At 43.0% G+C, this 18,673-nt stretch overlaps 1 protein-coding gene across 4 annotated transcripts in view; it reads right to left on the bottom strand.

Moving 5' to 3' along the window:
• Window positions 1–18,673, bottom strand: part of SPOCD1 (SPOC domain containing 1) — a 199,447-nt gene that overhangs the window by 137,589 nt on the left and 43,185 nt on the right. For all 4 annotated transcript variants that reach the window (XM_075334134.1, XM_075334136.1, XM_075334133.1 and 1 more), the window contains one exon: window positions 15,634–15,759. In XM_075334134.1, coding sequence (XP_075190249.1) covers window positions 15,634–15,759 — 126 coding nt within the window. The remainder of the gene's footprint in view (window positions 1–15,633; window positions 15,760–18,673) is intronic.

The raw sequence follows: 18,673 nt of genomic DNA on the forward strand, positions 1-18,673 counted from the left end.
AAGAAGAGAATTTTCCCAGTTCTCCAGAATCCTGAGGGAGCATGACATACACTATAAATGGGGATTCCCGGTGAAATTGATTATCTTCAGGGATTCTAAAACACATGTATGCCAGTCCCCTCCTCAACTGAGCAAACTACTTGAGTCCTGGGGATTACCTCTTACAATGCACTCAGACTCACGCCGGGAGCAGGGGGATGCTCAGAAGAAAAAGATCAATCCTGAGTGGGAACCAGCTTGAGGGAGTCTCGCCAGCCGCAGGCGTGTGTAGCTCTCATGTGACCTGTGATGTCACTTAAGCCCTCTGTTGTTCTCGCCTATGGCGAGCAAGTACTTCCCAGCTGTCCGGTAAGGATGAAGCTGAAGTATTCAAGTTTTTTTGTTTTTGTTGTTTTTTCCCTCCACCCGTGCACCTTCCCTAACTGGTCCTCTTGCCTGCCTCTGCCTGCCCTATGCCTCTCAGTCGGCCTGCCTGGAAACATCGTCCTTTCTGGGATTCGCCATGAGTATTAAGTTTCTGTCTCTCAATGTGAAGGGTCTCAATTCTCCTGCAAAAAGATCCATGCTGTGGAGAGAAGTTATAGCATCCAAATGTGATATAGCATGTATTCAAGAAACTCACCTTCTTACTGATGACAATAAAAGGCTACTACATCCAAGATTTCCACATATGTTCTCTGCAAATGACTCAAAAAAAAAAAAAAGGAGGAGTGGCTATCCTGATTAAAAGCTCTGTGGCTTTCAAAATGATTCATGTAAGCTATGGTGCAGACGGGAGATATATTATTCTAAAGTGCCTCCTGAATGGGCTTTTGTATACCTTGGCATCGATTTACGCTCCAAACTCATCTCAACTAACATTTGCCCGGAAATTTTTCCAGATGTTTAGGAGCACCACACAGGGGTCAGAGATAATCTGCGGGGACTTTAACACTCCAGTTCTTCGAGCTATGGACTGCTCGGCGGGGTCCGCTAAGTCAGGAAAGGAACTGAAACAGTTGGTCGCGGAGTTTCATCTACATGACATATGGAGATACCTTCATGCATCGGAAAGGGACTATACTTTCTTTCCCCCAAGGCATCGGTCGTACAGCAGGATCGACTTCTTCCTGACGGATAGTAAGACTGTTCACAAGTGTACGGGTGCTGAAGTGGGTCTGATAACATGGTCGGATCATGCTCCGATAACTTTGGTTGTACAGGACTCTACTAGTGGATTTATGGTGCCTCAGTGGAGACTTAATACTAGTTTACTGAACCAAAAGAACGTTCAGGAGGAGGTTGTGGCAGGCCTGTTGGAATACTTTGGACATAATGACAATGGGGAGGTCTCTGACGAGACCTTATGGGCTGCACACAAATCAGTTATTAGAGGGCAGTTTTTAAAAACTGCATCATTCTTGAAAAAGCAAAGAGAAGCAGAAATTAAAGAAATTATAGCCCATATTCAACACTTAGAAACTATTAACAAGGCCTCCCCGTCGTCTACACTGTCCAGGGAAATTCTTACTTGCAGGTTTCAACTGCGATCCCTCCTGTTGTATAGATATGAACATAATCTTAAAAAGAGTAAATCAACTTTTTATGCGATGGGGGATAGAGCCAGCACCTTACTAGCTAGAAGAACAAAGAAACGGGAAATTAAATCTAAAATTGAATATTTGAAGGGCCCAGACGGATCACTTATAAGGCACCCTAATGGGATAGCAGACGCCTTTGCCAAGTATTATGCTGCCCTGTACAATTTGAGGGATGACCCGCAAACCCCTCAGCCAACACCGGAAAAAATTCAGGAGTTTTTGGACGGTCTGGAATTGCCTCGGGTCTCAGACCGGCAATTAGAATCTTTAAATCTTCCCTTTACTATACAGGAAATTTTGGACACCATTAGAGCTTCTAAACGAAACTCAGCCCCAGGCCCGGATGGGCTTCCCTATGAATATTATCAGCAATTTGCCTCTATTCTAGCCCCTTTTTTTACTAAAGACCTTTAATTTGTGGCAAACGGCCGGGACTATTTCCTCAGAGAACCTAGAAGCAGTTATCACTACACTACCCAAACCGGGGAAAACGGCAGATACCCCTGGGAATTTCAGACCAATTTCATTGCTCAACTGTGATTTAAAAATTTACTCAAAAATGGTAGCCACCAGACTCCATAAAATAATCCCCTCCTTGGTAGCCCCGGATCAGGTGGGTTTTGTGGCGGGCAGGCAATCCAAAGATGGCACCAGGCGGATGCTGGATTTAATTGGGGTGATGGAGAAGTCGGGTGTCCCTGGTGTATTCTTGTCACTCGACGCCGAAAAGGCCTTTGATAGGGTGCACTGGGGATATCTGGAAAGAGTGCTTATGAAATTTGGTTTTGAAGGAAGAATTAAGTCATCTGTTTTGGCCTTGTACTCTCACCCAAATGCTTCAGTTCTAGCCTCGGGTTTTCGCTCATTAAAATTTTCTATAACCAATGGCACCCGCCAGGGGTGCCCGCTGTCCCCTATTGTTTTTGCTCTGGTGGTGGAACCTCTGGCGGAGGCAATTAGGGTGAACCCGAACATAACTGGTATAAGGGTAGGGGAGCATGAACATAAATTGGGTCTATATGCGGATGATGTAATAATATCATGTACTAACCTTGAATATTCCTTTCCAGCAGTGATGTCCACCCTGTCGACCTTTTCTGAGGTGTCTTATTACAAATTGAATGCCACTAAGTCCTTAGTACTACCATTTAATGTACCCGCAAGGTCCAGAAGGATTTTGGAGGCAGCCTTTCCTTTCCAGTGGTGCGAAGACAGTATCCCTTATCTAGGTATCCGTTTGACACCAACCCATTCCCTCATCAGATCCAATCTCGATCACCTACTCAAAAACGTAGGTCAGGCTCTAGGCAGGTATGAGAAGTTGTCGCTATCTTGGATGGCGAGAATTCAATCCTTTAACATGACGTTCCTTCCTAAGCTGCTGTATATGTTTAGGTGTCTCCCTCTTAAAATTCCATATAGATATTTGATAAAACTGCAGTCGATGACCAATAAGTTTATTTGGGGTAATAAAAGAGCTAGAGTTGCTAGTAAGATTATGCATCTGCCATATGGAATGGGAGGTCTGGGTACGCCTAATGTGATGGCCTATTATAAAGCTTCTCTTATAGAATCACTCAAAGAATGGTGGAACACGGAGAGCTCCCATAGGTGGGTTCAACTTGAGAACTCTCTGATAGACCAGGGTTCGACGAGGAAACTGATGGAGGTGGAATATCTAAAACGTACTAGGTCCACCCTGTGTCTCCCTACTATGACAGCATCGATAGCCATATGGCGCAGTGAGATGATCCCTAAGATCCAGGTCCCGCTGTCAGAAATTTCGCTCAGAGCAATAGAATCCCACATTCCATATACAAATTTGAGTAGATGGGAATCAGCGGGTTTTGGAGTTTTGGCGGACTTTTACGATGGTGCAGAGATTAGGCCCTTCAACGATATACTTCGGGAGCACCCCTCCCTAAAGGGGTGTTTTTATCAACACCTGCAGATTCGCCATTTTCTAAGCACAAAATTCCCCCCGGGATCAAACCCGACCTTACCCACTGTTAAGGCACTATTGTTTAAAAAACTAATGAGGCAACCGGGAATCTCTTTAACCTACAAATGGTTGAACAACCCCTCTGACGAGCAAAAGCTCCCATACATGACTAAATGGGAATCAGATTTAGGCATTAACACCTCCCCCTCGGCGTGGCATACTGCGACACAGTGGGTGCAAAGATCCTCAAAATGCATTAACCATTTGGAACAGCTGAAAAAGGTGCATCTACGTTGGTACCATACGCCGGCAAAATTGGTGCATTACATTCCCAACTACTCACCGCTCTGTTGGAAGGGCTGCCTCCAGAGGGGATCACTGGGACACTGTTGGTGGTACTGTCCGAGCGTCCAACCTTTTTGGATAGCAGTTTTCAGACTCATTAGTGAAATAACAGGTGTGCACACCAACCCCAACCCAGGGCTGGCAGTTCTGAATTTGGGCATAGACTCGTACCCGCAGAATTTTAGGGGACTGATTGTGCAAATTCTAATAGCTGCCAGACAGTGTCTGAGCCATTCGTGGAAGGCCACTGAAGCTCCCTCTGGAGCCGAGTTATATAGTAGGATCGACCAACAATGCCAATCTGAATACTGCCTTGCCCACTCCCTAAAACAAAAAACTAGAATTCTTATAATATGGGAACCCTGGCTGTCATCCAGCCATGCAACACCTATTACACAACTATTCCCCGGGCAAAGAGCACCTAGTTGAGATAGAGCTGATGGAATTATAGCCCTGGCTCGGCTAGCCAGGGGGCTAAAGCATTGAGACCCTGACTGAGGCAGCAGTTTATGAGAGAAATCTAGGAGGAGTTGATGGCCCCGGCTGGTGGACTGGGGTTGGTAATGCAGGCAGGCATCTAACCCTGTACCCCTACTAACTCCCCCCCCCCAATTCCCCCCCAACCCTACCTTCTTCCCCTCCCCCTTTGTTCTTGTTCCCCCTTACTTGAATGAAGTCCCCATCTTTCCTCCCCTCTCCTCCCTCCCCATGTTGTTGTGTGGTTAAAGTGTAAGGCAGAGGAATTGTAACTGGATTGTCTCTGAGTATATTAATGTATGGAGCCCTCATGTGCGGGCAGTTGACAATTGTTCTCTTAAATTACCATGTATGATTTTGTATCTGCCGTGTTTTCAATAAAAAAACGAATTGGATTAAAAAGGATTAATAATAGGTGAAAACGAACGGTACCATTTATTATGCAATTTTTACTGAGTTCGCAAATACCTATGTGGTCGAAAACTACTTTGGAGGCAAAGTACAAAGCTCAGAGGGGAAGGAGCGCCATATTATAAAGGCCATTTTGCTGGAATGATATGAGGGTACCATGACACTATGGCAGAGCCCCTTAGCTGCCAGAGAAAAAGGCCCCCATAAGTGACCCTATTTTGCAAACTACACCCTTCAATCAATTCTTCTAAGTGTGCAGTGAGCATGTACATACCACGTGTGCCTCACAGAATTTTAAACCATTTTGAGGTGAAGAAGGAATAATTACATTTTTACCACTAAAAGTTCGATTTAACCCCAAGTTTTTCATTTTTATAAGGGCTTGTAAGAAAAATGGACACATAGTTAGCTGTGCAATTTCTCCTGATTGCGACAATACCCTAAATGTAATCGGGAACGTCTTTTTAGGCACACTGGAAGGGCTCAGAAGGGAAAGAGAGCTATATTATAATGCAGATTTTACTGTTATGGTTTGCCATGTCACATTGTCAGAGCCCCTGAGATGCTAGAACAGCAGAACCCCCCATAACTGACCCCATTTTACAAACTTCACCTCTCAATAAATTCAGATGTGTCACAGAATTTTATACTATTGGGCGGTGAAGAAAAAATAATTATATTTTTACCACAAAAATTTAGCTTTAGCCCCAAATGTTACATTTTCACAAGGGAAATGGGTAAAAATGGCATCAAAATGTGTCACACAATTTCTGCTGAAAATAGCAATACCCTAAATGTGGCTTGACAGTACTGCTTAGCTAGAAGCTGAGACTTGTAAGGGAGGGAAGGAGCACTATTTGACCCTATTAGCATAGATTTTCCTAGAATAGTTTACAGACACCATATACAAAAGGCCTTAAGTGCCAGAATCCCTCCCAAGTGACTCCATTTGGAAAACTACTCCCCTCTGGGAATTTATCTCCAGGTGTAGTGACAGTTTTGACTCTATGGGTGTTTTCCCGAAACAAGCAGCAATGGTTGTTGCAGAGTGAAAATTTCAAATCTCCTATTGTAGTGCTTAATACATTGTAGTGGCTGTACATTGTGCCCAGCTCGTGCTTCTGGAAACACGCACCCAGTAAGTTAAGCAGGCTCTCCTCACTACAGTATTGGCAAACGTGGACGCTAAATATGGACTAGGCACACTGTGGGGACCAGAAGGAAGGGGTGGCGTTTTGATTTGGGAGTGTAGATTTTGCTAGACTTCTTTTGTGGGAGAACCATAGCGCTTTTCCTGAATCTTTGTATTACCAGTAATATGAAACCCCCTATATTTCCATTTACAGAAAACGGACCTGAGTGGGGGCTTGGTTTTTTTGTGGATTGAGTTGAAGCTTTTATTGGGAACATCTTACATATACAGTTAAAACCAGAAGTTTACATACACTATCTATAAAGACACATCTGCATGTTTTTCTCACTATCTGACATGAAATCAAAATAAACCTTTCCCATTTTAGGTCAATTAGGAACCAAAATTATTTTTATAAATGCCAGAATAATGAGAGAGAGAGAATGATTAAGACATTTTTATTACTTTCTGCAAAGTTTAAAGTTTAAGGGAAAAATACTCCAAAATACCATATAACATGAAAGGTGGGTCCAGATACTGCTGGACCCCAACCATTAGCACAAACTCGATAGCATAACATGAGGAAAGAGAGCAAGAGTTTTTAAGGTGCAAAAGTATAAATCTTTATTTGGACACAGTGGGGGTGGACATCCAAAAGTCCATTAAAAACACATTAAAACATTAGTGACAGGAAAAGTCCCATGTATGATCATAACATTGGCAGTGGTGTACAGATACATAACATATTAACAGTTGTACAGGGAGAATATGTGGGTATTACATATCAATGAGCAGTCCCTCTAGGTAACAGAACAACCTATAAGCATCACAGCATAGTGCTAGAGACGGCCCATATTTAGACGATTAGCCCTAATGGGTTCCCTGCACAAACCAATATATGGTACCTATGGTGACAGTGAGCACCACTGATCAGCCAAGGGAGGTAAGAAGAAAGGGACCCCGTCAGGGAAACACCTCAAGAAGACCTACGTACGTTTCGTTTTTAACGGGTAATAATCTTCGTCAGGGAGGAGGCATCCCATACCGCTCACTCCCGATGAGTAGGCATTAAATATCTGATGCTGAACGGCACAGACCCGGAAGTCTCGTTATCGGCGAGCGCGTCAGTGCGCCGGGCGAGATCATGTGAGACGTTGGCCGTCACGTCACATCCGCGCATGCGCGGGAGCAGGGACGCGTCTCCAAGACTCCCGCGCGACGTCAAGACGGCCGCGGCTGCGCGTGCACGACCATAGCACTGGGCGCGATCGCACAGAGACAACCGAACATCATAAAAGCAAAGGTAATTCCATTCATCAGTTCCTGTACATGTAATATACATCTTGTAAGGTTTGATATTCCTAAAGTATAACGATATTATGTGGAACGGTTCATCCATAGATTTCTTTTATGGGACAGGAAGACCTTAATTCTCCTTTCGGATAACGGATCATGTGGTTAATTTCTATGTCCTATTAACAAAAGGACACATATAAAAAAATTACAATAGCCTGGACTTCAAGGGGAGATGCACGAGGGCATGATTTAAAACAATTAAAAGAATAAAAAGGGGGAACAAAGGATGCAGGTAACGGAAAAGACGGCATATTCACAGAAACCACATAAAATTTGATTAAATGTCACATATGGTAAGATATGAATAACCATAATTACATACACCAGATACTGTGGAACTCGATGATCTCCAGGGGAGCAAGAACACACAAATGTGTATACAACTGGTGTTATAAAAACGGAGCAAAGCTCACTGATTCATTGAGACCTTTCGGAACCAATGTGTCCAGAGTCACTATCCATTTGGTCTCACACTGCGCCAGGCGTTTCTTGAGATCACCACCCCTGATCCCCCCCAGTTACTACATCAATTCCCCTTATCTTTAATTTGGAGGGGTCACAGGAGTGATGTGATCTGAAGTGCCTGGGCAGTGTTTTCAAAATTGTCGGATCTTTCTCTGTTTTGGCCGCAGCAATGTCCCTCACGTGTTCCCTGACCCTGACGCGGAGTTCTCGGGAGGTGAGTCCCACGTAGGTCAGGGGGCACGTGCATGTAGCAAAGTACACCACATATGTGGTTCCACACGTGATGTAGTGCTTGATATCAAATTGTTTCAGTCCATCAGATGAACTGAATGTATTGCTCCGAAGGACATTGCTGCAGGCCACGCAGTGACCACATGGGAAACAACCATGTGGAGATCCACAAGACCCAAATGGATTTGTTCGGGGTGGAACATAGTGGCTCTGGACCAAAATATCTCTTAAATTTCTTGCTCTCCTAGAGGTCATCAAAGGGTTTGGGGCAAGTACCTCAGCAAGTGCCGGATCTGTCATTAAGACCGGCCAGTGCTTCCTCAGAATGTGACGCATGGTCTCCCATTCCTGGTTGTATGCTCCAATGAATCTCACCGCGACATCACGATCTGCCTGTTTGTTTGAGGTATCCATAAGCAGCTGTAGCCGGGGGGTCCTCTTGGCCCGATTATAGCCCGCCCTAATGCTTCTGCCGCTATAGCCTCTTTCACGGAATCGATCCCTGAGATCAGCTAACTGAGCCTCAAAATTACTGCCGGAAGAGCATATACGCTTCATTCTCAAGTACTGACCGGTCGGAATGGCGCGGATCATTGAAGGGTTGTGGGCAGATGAAGCGTGTAGTAATGCGTTTACAGACGTTTCCTTACGGAAAACGTCCGTCTGGATTGACCCCTTCTGATCGACCTCGATCATGATATCAAGGAAATCAATCCTACATCTGCTACTTTTATGAGTGAGTTTGATGTTAAAGTTGTTATGGTTTAACGGTCCCATAAACTGGTCGAGCTGCTCGATCGTGCCCTGCCACACAAACAAGATGTCGTCAATATATCTTAGCCAGCACTGCACATGGGCGCTAAGCCCAGAGCCCTCGTCAGCAAAAACTAGCCTCTCCCAGAAACCCAGGAAGAGGCCAGCATACGAGGGCGCACAGGCCGCGCCCATGGCAGTGCCACGCAGTTGTAAATAATAGACATCCTTGAAGACAAAAAAGTTGTGCGACAGGGTAAACTCGAGCAGCTCGATTATCAGTCCACTCAATTCGCCACTCCGACCAGACACTTCGAGAAAGAAACGGACCGCCTGTATTCCGTCAGTGTGGGATATACAAGTATAGAGGCTCTCAATGTCAGCTGTCACAAGGATCATGTCATCCTCCAGAAAGATGCCGTCAATGCGCCTAAGGACGTTCGTAGTGTCCCGGACATAAGAGGGTAATGTCTCCACCAAAGATTTTAAATGGTAATCTATAAATTTACAGATTGGATCACATAAACCCTCTATGCCGGACACAATCGGGCGTCCAGGCGGATTGACAGCATCCTTATGGATCTTGGGCAGTATATAAAATGTGGTTACTCTGGGATGTTTTTTACATAATCCGTCAAACATCTTTTTGTTGATGAGACCGGTGTCCAGGGCCCTTCGTAATATCGAGGTGAGTTCAGTGGAAAAGGCAACCAGGGGGTTGGAGGGGAGTCTCTTATAGGTGCTCTTATTGCGGAGTTGTCTAAGTACCTCACGTTCATATTGATCACAGGAGAGCACCACAATATTCCCCCCTTTGTCAGCTGGTTTTATGACAATGTCATGAAAGCCCTGCAATTCAGTGAGGGCCCTCCTTTGAGGGTGGGTCAAATTATCAAACCTCCGATTGGTCGGAATCTGTTTGAAATCCTCACTCACCATTTTAGTAAAAATGTCAATTGCAGGGCTGATTGACAGAGGGGGGAATTTGGTCTCAATGAATCAGTGAGCTTTGCTCCGTTTTTATAACACCAGTTGTATACACATTTGTGTGTTCTTGCTCCCCTGGAGATCATCGAGTTCCACAGTATCTGGTGTATGCATCTCCCCTTGAAGTCCAGGCTATTGTAATTTTTTTTATATGTGTCCTTTTGTTAATAGGACATAGAAATTAACCACATGATCCGTTATCCGAAAGGAGAATTAAGGTCTTCCTGTCCCATAAAAGAAATCTATGGATGAACCGTTCCACATAATATCATTATACTTTAGGAATATCGAACCTTACAAGATGTATATTACATGTACAGGGACTGATGAATGGAATTACCTTTGCTTTTATGATGTTCGGTTGTCTCTGTGCGATCGCGCCCAGTGCTATGGTCGTGCACGCGCAGCCGCGGCCGTCTTGACGTCGCGCACATGCGCGGGAGCCTTGGAGACGCGTCCCTGCTCCCGCGCATGCGCGGATGTGACGTGACGGCCAACGTCTCGCGTGATCTCGCCCGGCGCACTGACGCGCTCGCCGATAACGAGACTTCCGGGTCTGTGCTGTTTACCATTAGATATTTAATGCCTGCTCATCGGGAGTGAGCGGTATGGGATGCCTCCTCCCTGACGAAGATTATTACCCGTAAAAATCGAAAAACGTAAGTAGATCTTCTTGAGGTGTTTCCCTGACGGGGTCCCTTTCTTCTTACCTCCCTTGGCTGATCAGTGGTGCTCACTGTCACCATAGGTACCATATATTGGTTTGTGCAGGGAATCCATTAGGGCTAATCGTCTAAATATGGGCCGTCTCTAGCACTATGCTGTGATGCTTATAGGTTGTTCTGTTACCTAGAGGGAATGCTCATTGATATGTAATACCCAGATATTCTCCCTGTACAACTGTTAATATGTTATGTATCTGTACACCACTGCCAATGTTATGATCATACATGGGACTTTTCCTGTCACTGATGTTTTAATGTGTTTTTAATGGACTTTTGGATGTCCACCCCCACTGTGTCCAAATAAAGATTTATACTTTTGCACCTTAAAAACTCTTGCTCTCTTTCCTAAAGTTTAAAGTTTACATACATTTCATTAGTATTTGGTACCACTGCCATTAAAGTGTATGACTTGGGTGAAACATTTTGGATCTCCTTCTACAAGCTTCTCACAATAGTTGGTAGGAATTTGGGCCCATTCCTCCTGACAGAACTAGCGTAACTGAGCCATGTTTGTAGGTCGGTTTGCTCGCACCTGCCTTTTCAGCTTTGCCCATAAATTTTTAATAGCGTTGAGATAACAATACATAACATTTATTTACTTATACAGCGCTATTAATTCCATAGCGCTTTACATACATCAGCAATCAAGGTTTTGTGATGGCTGATCCAAAACATTGAATTTGCTATTCTTAAGCCTCTTTGTAACAGAACTGGTGTAACTAAGCCATGGTTGTAAGTTGTTTTGCTCGCACCTGCCTTTTCGGCTTTGCCCATAAATTTTCAATAGAATTAAGATCAGGGTTTTGTGATGGTCATGCCAAAACATTGACTTTGTTATATTTAAGCCACTTTGTCATTGTCCATTTGGAAGACCCATTTCTGCTCAAGTTTTAAGTTTCTGGCTGATGTCTTGAGATGTGGCTTCAGTATTGCCACATAACCTTCTTTCCTCATGACGCCATTTATTTTGTAAAGTGCAAGAGTCCTTCCTGCAGCAAAACAACCCCACAACATGATGCTGCCATCCCCATGTTTCACAGGTGGGATGGTGTTATTAGGCTTCAAAGCTTCTCCCCTGTTCCTCCAAATGTAATGGTGACCATTATGGCCAAGCAGGTTTAATTTTGGTTTCATCAGACCACAGGCCATTTCTCCAAAAATTAAGGTCTTGTTCCTGTGTACATTTGCAAACATTAATCTGGCTTTTTCATGTTTCTTTTGCAGTAATGGCTTCTTCCTGCCAGAGTGGCCTTTCAGCTCATGTTGATACAGTACTTGTTTCACTGTGGATAATAACACAATCTTACCAGCTTCCATCAGCATCTTCACAAGGTCTTTTGCTTTTGTTCTTGGGTTGATATGCAAATCTGACCAAAGCATGTTGATCTCTGGTACACAGAACCCATCTCTTTCCTGAGCGGTATGATGACTTGATATTCCCATCTTGTTTGTAATTGCGTATAATTGTTTGTACAGATGAATGAGGCAACTTCAGGTATCTAAAAATTGTGCCCAAGGATGAACCAGACTTGTGCAAGTTCACAATTCTCTTGCTGAAATCTTGGCTGATTTCTTTTGACTTTCCCGTGATGCTACACAAAGAAGCAGTGTATTTCAGGTATGCATTAAAATACATCACAGGTAAGTTTCTAATTAACTCAGATGTTGCCAATAAACCAATCAGAAGCATCCAAAGACATTATATCATCATATGGGCTGTGCCATATTGTTTAAAGGCATAGTACGCTTAGTGTATGTAAACCTTTCACTTTGCAGAAAGTACTTAAAATGCCTTAAAACATTCTCTCTCAATATTTTGGCATTTGGCAAATATAAATAATTTTAATAATCCTAAATGACATTAAATGGGAAAGGTTTATTTTGTTTTCATGTCAGATACTGAGAAAAACATGCAGATGTGTCTTTTTAGATAGTGTATGTAAACTTCTGGTTTCAACTGTCAATGTGGATCACATTTATCCTGTGGGTTATGCAGAGGGTTTCCATCTAAATCTCTAAATGACATGATTCAGATGAAACCTCCAAGGGATCCCTTCAATATAATGAGGCATCAGAGTTACTCTGGACTTCATCTGTTCTCTGATCAGTGATGTCTGTCTTTTCAGAAGTACAGAAGACTGTTGCCAACCATGCTTTTACACACGCTTAAAAAGATGGACACCACAGGACTATAGGCCAGAGAGAGTCTAAAATTACTCCCTCTGCCTCACTATAGTGAATGTTCTGTCAGGAGAATTGTCTGAATCACATATTTCAGAGATTTACATGTAACCCCCGTGTAAGCACTCAGCATAGAGTGCAGGATACATGTGAGCTGAGCCTTACTGCAATCTGTGGGTCGAATAATGAACAGACCAACATCAGGTCAAGTATTAGTTTTATTTATTTTTTACGTCATTCACCGTGTGGTATGAGTGATAAGATAACTTTGGGTCGTTTCGATTTCAGCGATACCAGATTTATTTATATTTTTTAAATATGGCTACTATCAAAAAACACATTACAAAAAAACGTTTTTGCAACATCATATTTTGCAAACTATAATTTTTCTATATTTCTGCTGACAGAGTCATGTTAGGGCTTGTTTCTTGCAGGGTGAATTGACGTTTGTATTGGAACCACTTTTGGGCACATAATACCGTTTGATCATTTCCTATTGCAATTTTTGAGAGGCAGAATGAATATGAAACAGCAATTTAGGAATTCTTTTTTGTTTTGCTTCCACATGGTTTACTGTGTGGTAAAGTTGATAAGACAGCTTTATTCTTCAGGTCAGTACGATTACAGCGATAGCACATTTACCGTATATCATTTTTATATGTTTTGCAGCTATTACACAATAACAATAATTTTACTGAAAAAATAATTGTTTTTGTACTGCTGTACTCTAAGAGCTATAGAATTTTTACTTTTCCTCTGATTGTGCTGAATTGGGGGCCTGTCTGTTGCAGGACATGATTAAGTTTTCAGTGATACCATTTTTATTTACATGTGACTTTTTGATTGCGTTTTATTCCCCTTTTTTCGGCGGTTTGAAGAAAAAAGCATTTTCTGGGCTGCTTTTTTAAAAAAAAAAATCACGGAAGGGGTTAAATAGTGGGTTTTTTTTTGTTTGTTTATTATTTGTGATTTTTTTAAAAATATTTTTTTAAAAAAATCACTTTTTTACTTTAGTCCTTATGTGGACTTATTATTCTGATGACATTGCTGGGCAGCTGATGAGTTACTATGATAGCCTTGGGACTGTCATATACCTCTATGTCTCTCATCACAGTACCCAGCCTTATAGCTGGGCTTCAAAGGAGACTGATGAGGTGATTTTTGCAACATACAGGAACACTGTGGTATAATTGCATCCAAATAAGTCCGAGCTATCAAAATGTAAAATTAATCTGATCAGTAAACACCGTAAACAGAAGAAAAAAAATCAAAAGGGCAAAATTGTATGTTTTTGTTTGGCCCAAAATCAAAATCAAAAGGAAATGCTGTAAAACAAGATCCAAGCTTCGCATCTATCCCTAAATGGTAAAAGCACTGTCTCATCCACACAAAGAAAAAAAAGCTCTCACACAGCTTAATTGACTGAAAAATAAACATGTAACGAAAAATAGTAGCACAATCCAAAAAATATATTTTGGTATTGCTGTAATTGTAATGAGGAGAAGAATCATGATGCCAGGTTATTTGGTAAAATGGATGTTGTCATTCAAAATTTACGCACAAAACAACAAGTCCTCATGCGTCTGTGTGGACAAAAATGTAAAATAGTTATGGTATATTACTTGCAAAAAGGGGAGTAAAAAAAAGAAAACGCAAAAAACATGTTTATTTCTTAAATGACTTTCTTTAAGTGCTAACACACCAAAACAACTATATATACTGTATATATATATATATATATATATATATATATATATATATATAAGCTGAGTGGAGGATACCGGGCACTGCTGATCCCTGGTATGGCTAGTAGAACTGTGCTTTCATGCTGGTGGAGACCTGGGTGCGTGTCCCAAAGCGAAGACGATATAAAATCCACAATATAGAGATGAATAGGTCGCACTCCAAAGGTCAAATAAAGGAAATCTCTTTATTCCACGGTCACATCAGGGGTACAGGTAGTGAGGGAGGATGAGGGTGTGCCACGTCGGACGTGGCACACCCTCATCCTCCCTCACTACCTGTACCCCTGATGTGACCGTGGAATAAAGAGATTTCCTTTATTTGACCTTTGGAGTGCGACCTATTCATCTCTATATTGTGGATTATATATATATATATATATTATACTAGAAATAGGCTATTGCATCGGGAGTGCAGAAAAATGAACATCTGTGTATGCTTAGTGGTGCTGACAGGAGCAGTGGACATGTGTCACACTATTTCCGCTTTCCAATATATCTGTTGTATGTCATCCCTCTGCATGTGTATTATATGTGTTGCTTCATTTGACCTCTTTCACCTCTGTGCACTGTATCTTCCTTGTTGTGTGCTGTTTATTAGTATCTGGTGTTGTGTTTCTTGAGCTGTGTTCAATATGTGATGTCTCCCCTGTGTGCTGTGTGTGTTTACACTATATGGTCTCTTGTAAGCTGTTGTGACTATAATTGGAGGTGATACAGTATGTATTTTTTTTTTTTCTTTCTCTCTCTCTCGTCAGTGCCGCCATGTCTCGTCAGGTCTCATCAGTGCCACCATGTCTCATCGCTCGCCGCAACATTGCTCAAAGCATGGCGATGTAAGGCAAGGGCGGACATACCCGGCCACGCCTCCTTACTGCTCGTGACATCGCAAATGTGTAATTTAAAACACCACACCTCATTATACCTGGATGTGGTATGGGTAGCACAATGTTAGACTGGGAACAGAATTGTGCTTACTCAGCCCACAATATGGGTTCCGCCTGCACTGTTGTCCCTGGTTACCATGGCTATGATGTGGGTGCGAACTGCGGCTGTGCAACTGACAGTGCATTGTGGGATATAGTTACATCCACAACTGGCAATTATGCATGTATGTATATATATATATATATATATATATATATTTTTTTTTTTTTTTAAAGGCACATCAGTTCACAAGAGGAGTTTAAATTTGGTTTATCACAGCAATTCCAGAGGTAGGTTTACAAATATTAGGCACCTATCATCCTGAAAAGCCAGCAATGAACGGTGTGGATCAAACACTCTGCAATAATACAGTATTTACCTCTACCAATATCTGATGGTCCAATTCTGTCTGGGTAGAAGGTTGCTCTAACTCTTCTATTCTCTCCACCTCCTTGGAATCTGTGTTCCAGGATCCCAACAGAATGCAAGAATCATCTTCGTCTCTCTGTAGATGCAAAAAAAAACAAAGAAAAAGCACAAATGTCAAGTTTTATACTCGCCTACAGTACATCTGCTTAAAGGGTTTACCCAGGATGTTTTTTTTATTATGTGTCTTAAAATTAAAGCCTGCTTTACACGAGACGATAGATTGTGCGATAGCACAATCGATCGTACCTGCCCCGTCGTTTTTGCGTCACGGGCAATTAGTTGCCCATGGCGCACAAACTCGTTTACCCCCGTCACACATACTTACCTTCCGGACGACCTCGCTGTGGGTGACGAACGTCCACTTCCTGGTGTGGGCGGTACGTTCGGCGTCACAGCGACGTCACACGGCAGGCGGCCAATAGAAGCGGAGGGGCGGAGATGAGCGGGATGTAAACATCCCGCCCACATTCTTCCTTCCATTAAGCCGTCGGGTGCCGCGGGAGGCAGGTAAAGCTGCTGTTCATCGTTCCCGTGGTGTCACACGGCGCAACGTGTGATGCCACGTCAACGATGAACAACCTCCGCCATTTTAATTAAACAATTTTATGAAACCTAGCGACGAGTACACGACTCACGATTTGTGAGCGTTACTGCGTCGCTAGGAGGTGTCACACGAGACGACGTCGTGCGGTATGCCGGATGTGCGTCACGAAAACCGTGACCCCGACGACATATCGTACAATCTATCGCCTCGTGAAAAGCCCGCTTAACAAGCAATTAGTTCTCAACAGAGGTAACTACCTTCCTACTGTACCTAGCGCTGGCACAGAGTAGTCACGGACCGCTCCTGACGATGATTCAGCAGCTTTACATCAATAGAGCAGCTCTTCTTCTCCGTGCTGCTCTGTCACGGGCATGGCTGCTAATTGACAGCCAGCTTCTTGCAGTTAGGCAGTGGGGAGCCGGCTGTCAATCAGCATGACATCGGCAGTCATGCCCCCTCGAAAAAGCAGAGCAGAAAAGAAGCCACTGTTTAGTCGATGAGATGTCAGCGGAAGGCGCTGAATCCCTGGCAGGACCGCTATTTGCCGGCAGAGAATGGCACCAGGCACAACAGGTGCTGGATATCCCTTACAATGGTAGGTATTTAAATATATAAAAAAAAATTGTTACATTAATTAGAAAGGCTTCGATGTGACCAGCTGATAATCTGTGTATAGGGGCCTCCTATCTGTATCCCGATGATAGATTTTAACTTCCCAATCTTTTTCTGTTAAGAAAGATAAGAAATTGTCAAAGGTTTCTGGCAACAGCTTACTGCCCTTTTCTATTGAGAATACAACACGCTTGGTCACGCATGTATTTCTTAGGCCATAGTGGCCCAGAGAGACATCTAATTTGACTAGAAGCTGACTAAAGTGTATTTCAAGCTGTAGACTCTAAGGCCAAGTGGACAAGAGTACCATGTTTCTCAGAAAATAAGACCTATCTCAAATGTATGATTTTACAGGATTTTTAACCCCTTAATGACCTTTGACGGATCTTTCCTTCATGGAGCGTGTGCCGCTAAGCCCCGCCCCCTGCCGCAGGCAGGATGCGGCGATCGGCGCACATATTAGCTGTTTTCAACAGCTGACATGTGTGCCTGCATGTTACGAGTGGAATTGCATTCCACCCGTAACATTAACCCCTTACATCTCGCTGCCAAAGTCTAGCAGCGAGCTGTATATATGCGCGGTCACAATTTTTACTTACCGCCGCCCCCACCGGATGTCACGTGAGCGATCACGTGACTTTCGGTGGTTGCCATGGTAGCACAGGGTCATGTGATGACGCCTGCAGCTATGACAAGTCACTTTCGTTTTCACTCGGCCGGGAGGCCAGTGAAGCAGGAAGTGACCGTATCTCCTGTTTACAGCTGTATAGCTATGATCAGCAGATAGGGCAGAGCGATCGGATTGCTGATCGCTATAGCCCCCTAGGGGGACTAGTAAAATAAAAAAAAAAAAGTAAAAGAAAAGTTTTAAAAAATAAAAAAAAACAAAAACCTAAAACTTCAATCACCCCCCTTTCATCCCATTGAAAATTAAAGGGTTTACAAAAAAAAAAAAATATACACATATTTGGTATCGCCGCGTTCAAAAATGCCCGATCTATCAAAATATAAAATCAATTAATCTGATTGGTAAACGGCGTAGTGGAAAAAAAATTCCAAATGCCAAAATTACGTTTTTTGGTTGCCGCAAGTTTTACGCAAAATGCAATAACAGGCGATCAAAACGTAGCATCTGCGCAAAAATGGTACCATTAGAAACGTCAGCTCGAGACGCAAAAAATAAGCCATCAGTGCGCCATAGATTCCAAAAAATGAGAACGCTACGGGTTTCGGAAAATGGCGCAAAACGTACGCCACTTTTATTGGACAAGCTTGTGAATTTTTTTTAACCCCTTAGATACAAGTAAACCTATACATGTTTGGTGTCTACAAACTCGTACCGACCTCAAGCATCATACCCACATATCAGTTTTACCATATAGGGAACACCGTGAATAAAACATCCCAAAAACTATTGTGCCATCACACTTTTTTTGCAGTTTTTCCACACTTGGAATTTTTTTGCTGTTTTCCAGTACACCATATGGTACAAAAAAAGTTACGGCTCTCGGAAGAAGGGGAGCAAAAAACAAAAATGCAAAAACGGAAAGTTCCCGGGGGCTGAAGGGGTTAAAGTATGCTGGAAATATAAACCCTACTTCAAAAGTAAGCCCTAGTTATAGTCATGGCCAGTGTTAGGGGGAGTCAAGCTGCACAAGCTCTCAGGGCCCCCACTCTCTTAGGGACCTCCAACATTTGTATTCCGAGGTTAAGATTGTTTAAGGACCTTTGGTGACTTCAGTCATGTGACCAAAGTTCTCTTAATTGCTGGAGTCCAATAGAACTGAATAGGAAAAAGGATGGTATGTAGGACTGGCATAAGGGCTCTTCTCCA

The sequence above is a fragment of the Anomaloglossus baeobatrachus genome, chromosome 2 (genome assembly GCF_048569485.1).
Source record: "Anomaloglossus baeobatrachus isolate aAnoBae1 chromosome 2, aAnoBae1.hap1, whole genome shotgun sequence".
Taxonomy (NCBI): Eukaryota; Metazoa; Chordata; class Amphibia; order Anura; family Aromobatidae; genus Anomaloglossus; species Anomaloglossus baeobatrachus.